Consider the following 2,304-nt stretch of genomic DNA (forward strand, 5'->3'; position numbering starts at 1 on the left):
CATTCCTTTCAAAATCCCAAATTTTCGTCCCCAAATCACTCAAACCGTCCACCAACCCTTAATCCACTTCTCAAATCTCTTCTCCAATCTTTCAACCATCCAATTCAAATTCCACAACAACTCTATAGTATTTCGGTCAGACTCTACTACCCACGAGGCATAAACAACAAAATAAAACCCCCATTGTGCAAACCAGGACTCGAACTTCAAACCTCAGACAATAGTAACACGCCACTTATCCCTTGGGCTAGCAGGCTCTTTTCTGTCATGCTTTACCCATTTTTATTTAAAAGCCTACTGCCAAGAGACAGTGCTTAATCCTTTACAAAACAAAACTTTTTGTACCTGTCCAGGCTTGAACCCAAGACTTCTCAAACACTCCCAGAACACATAACATTTGAAGCAGACAGATTTGTCTCACTTTCTTACACAACTAAATATTTATGAGCAGCTTCCTAACTGTTCCCATACTCAAGACCTAATACTTCTAGGCCCAAAATTTGGGGTGTTACACCCTAAATAAGAATTAGTTCTGACCACCAAAGCGAGCTAATAACTCATGTCCAGATTTGATTAAGTTTAGAAATTAGTGATCCGAAGCCCATTTTATTTATGCAGTTTTTTATTTCTTTATTTATAACAATCTAAAATTCATTTCTTTATGTTCTATTGTAATATAATTTATTTAAATTACTAATTAATTATATTTGCATTTAGGTTAACATAAATTTAGTACTTACCGCCCTTAGGTACGATCCTTAGAGTACTTACCTATTTCATTGTAAAACTATATTACAACTTGACCCGTATACTTACGGACACCGCCTCAATTTCATATCTTTAGTTGCAGTATTTACACTCTGGACTTTAGTACATCTGGAGGTAGTTAACGGCCTAAAAATCGAATCCACAAGTCTAAGCCCATATATAAAAATCTTCAACCATACTCCATGTAAGGTAGCCTACTCAACTTTCATAGTAGAAGTAGCAGTTAAAGTTTGCTTGACACTCTTCCAAGATATAGTTCTACTAGCAAACATAAATATGTAACTTGATGTTGATTTACGTGAATCAACACAATCGGCAAAGTCTAAACCAAAGTAGCCAATCACCTTCAAATTGTCTGATCGTTTGTATGTAAACATGTAGTCCATTTTCACTTTAAGATATCTCAAAAATTTCTTTACAGCTCTCCAGTGGTCAATACTTGGAGTACTTTGATATCTTCCTAACAATCCAATTGCAAATGCAACGTCAAGTCTTGTGCAGACTTTAGCATACATCAGACTTCCAAAAATAGAAGCATATAGAATGTTTTGCATTTGCTCTCTCTCAAATTCATTCTTCGGGTACTGGTTCAAATTGAACTTATCACCCTTTACAATAGAAGCAATACTCAGTGAACAATCTTTCATCCAAAACCTTTCTAAAACTTCGTTGATATAGGCTTCTTGAGATAGACTTAAGATACCGTGATATCACGATGAATTTTAATGCCAATGACATAAGATGCATCATCCATATCTTTCATATCAAAATTTTAAAAAGAAATTGTTTCACTTCACGTAGCATACCCTTGTAATTTGTTGCAAGTAAAATGTCGTCCACATATAGAATAAGGAAACATATTTTACTCCCACTAACCTTTTGGTATATGCATTGATCCATGACATTCTTAACAAAACCAAATAAAAAGATAACTTCATGGAACTTTAAATACCACTATCAAGAAGCTTGTTTCAATCTATATATGAACTTCTTTAGCTTGCATACCAAGTGTTCACTATTACTAGAGGAGAATCCTTTAGGTTGTTTCATGTATACCTCTTCCTCTAGGTCATCATTGAGAAGGTCGGTTCTCACATCCATTTATTGTAACTCAAGGTCAAAATGAGCTACTATTGCTAACACAATACATAAGGAATCTTTCTTAGATACAGGACTAAAAGTTTCAATATAATCGATTCCTTCTCACTGAGTGAATCCTTTTGGAATGAGTCTAGCTTTATATCTTTCTATGTTTTCTATTGAGTCTCTTTGTGTTTTGAAGACCCATTTACATCCATTGGTTTTTACCTTTCAGGTTGTGACAACCCGAATTAGGGCCAAATCGGAATAGTGGTTTTGTGACCACAAATCTGAGATAGAAATAATTGTTTTATAATTATTTTGGGGTTTATGATATGATTTCATGATTTCGTGAAAATTTCATGATGAAATTCTATGCATTGAGCGCTTAAGTTGAGATTAGGGACTAAACCGAATAAATTGTAAAACTCGTGTTTTAGAAGTTTTTAGTATGAA

The 2,304-nt window shown here is 34.3% G+C and overlaps 1 protein-coding gene across 1 annotated transcript; it reads right to left on the minus strand.

Moving 5' to 3' along the window:
* Positions 1-962: 962 nt before the first annotated feature.
* Positions 963-1,869, minus strand: LOC121217812 (secreted RxLR effector protein 161-like). The gene is made up of 2 exons (XM_041094190.1): positions 1,774-1,869; positions 963-1,376 (listed from the first exon to the last, which is right to left on the minus strand). Exons 1-2 carry the CDS (start codon positions 1,867-1,869, stop codon positions 963-965), a joined length of 510 nt encoding a protein of 169 aa, XP_040950124.1.
* Positions 1,870-2,304: the final 435 nt, after the last annotated feature.

Source organism: Gossypium hirsutum, chromosome A01 (genome assembly GCF_007990345.1).
Source record: "Gossypium hirsutum isolate 1008001.06 chromosome A01, Gossypium_hirsutum_v2.1, whole genome shotgun sequence".
NCBI lineage: Eukaryota > Viridiplantae > Streptophyta > Magnoliopsida > Malvales > Malvaceae > Gossypium > Gossypium hirsutum.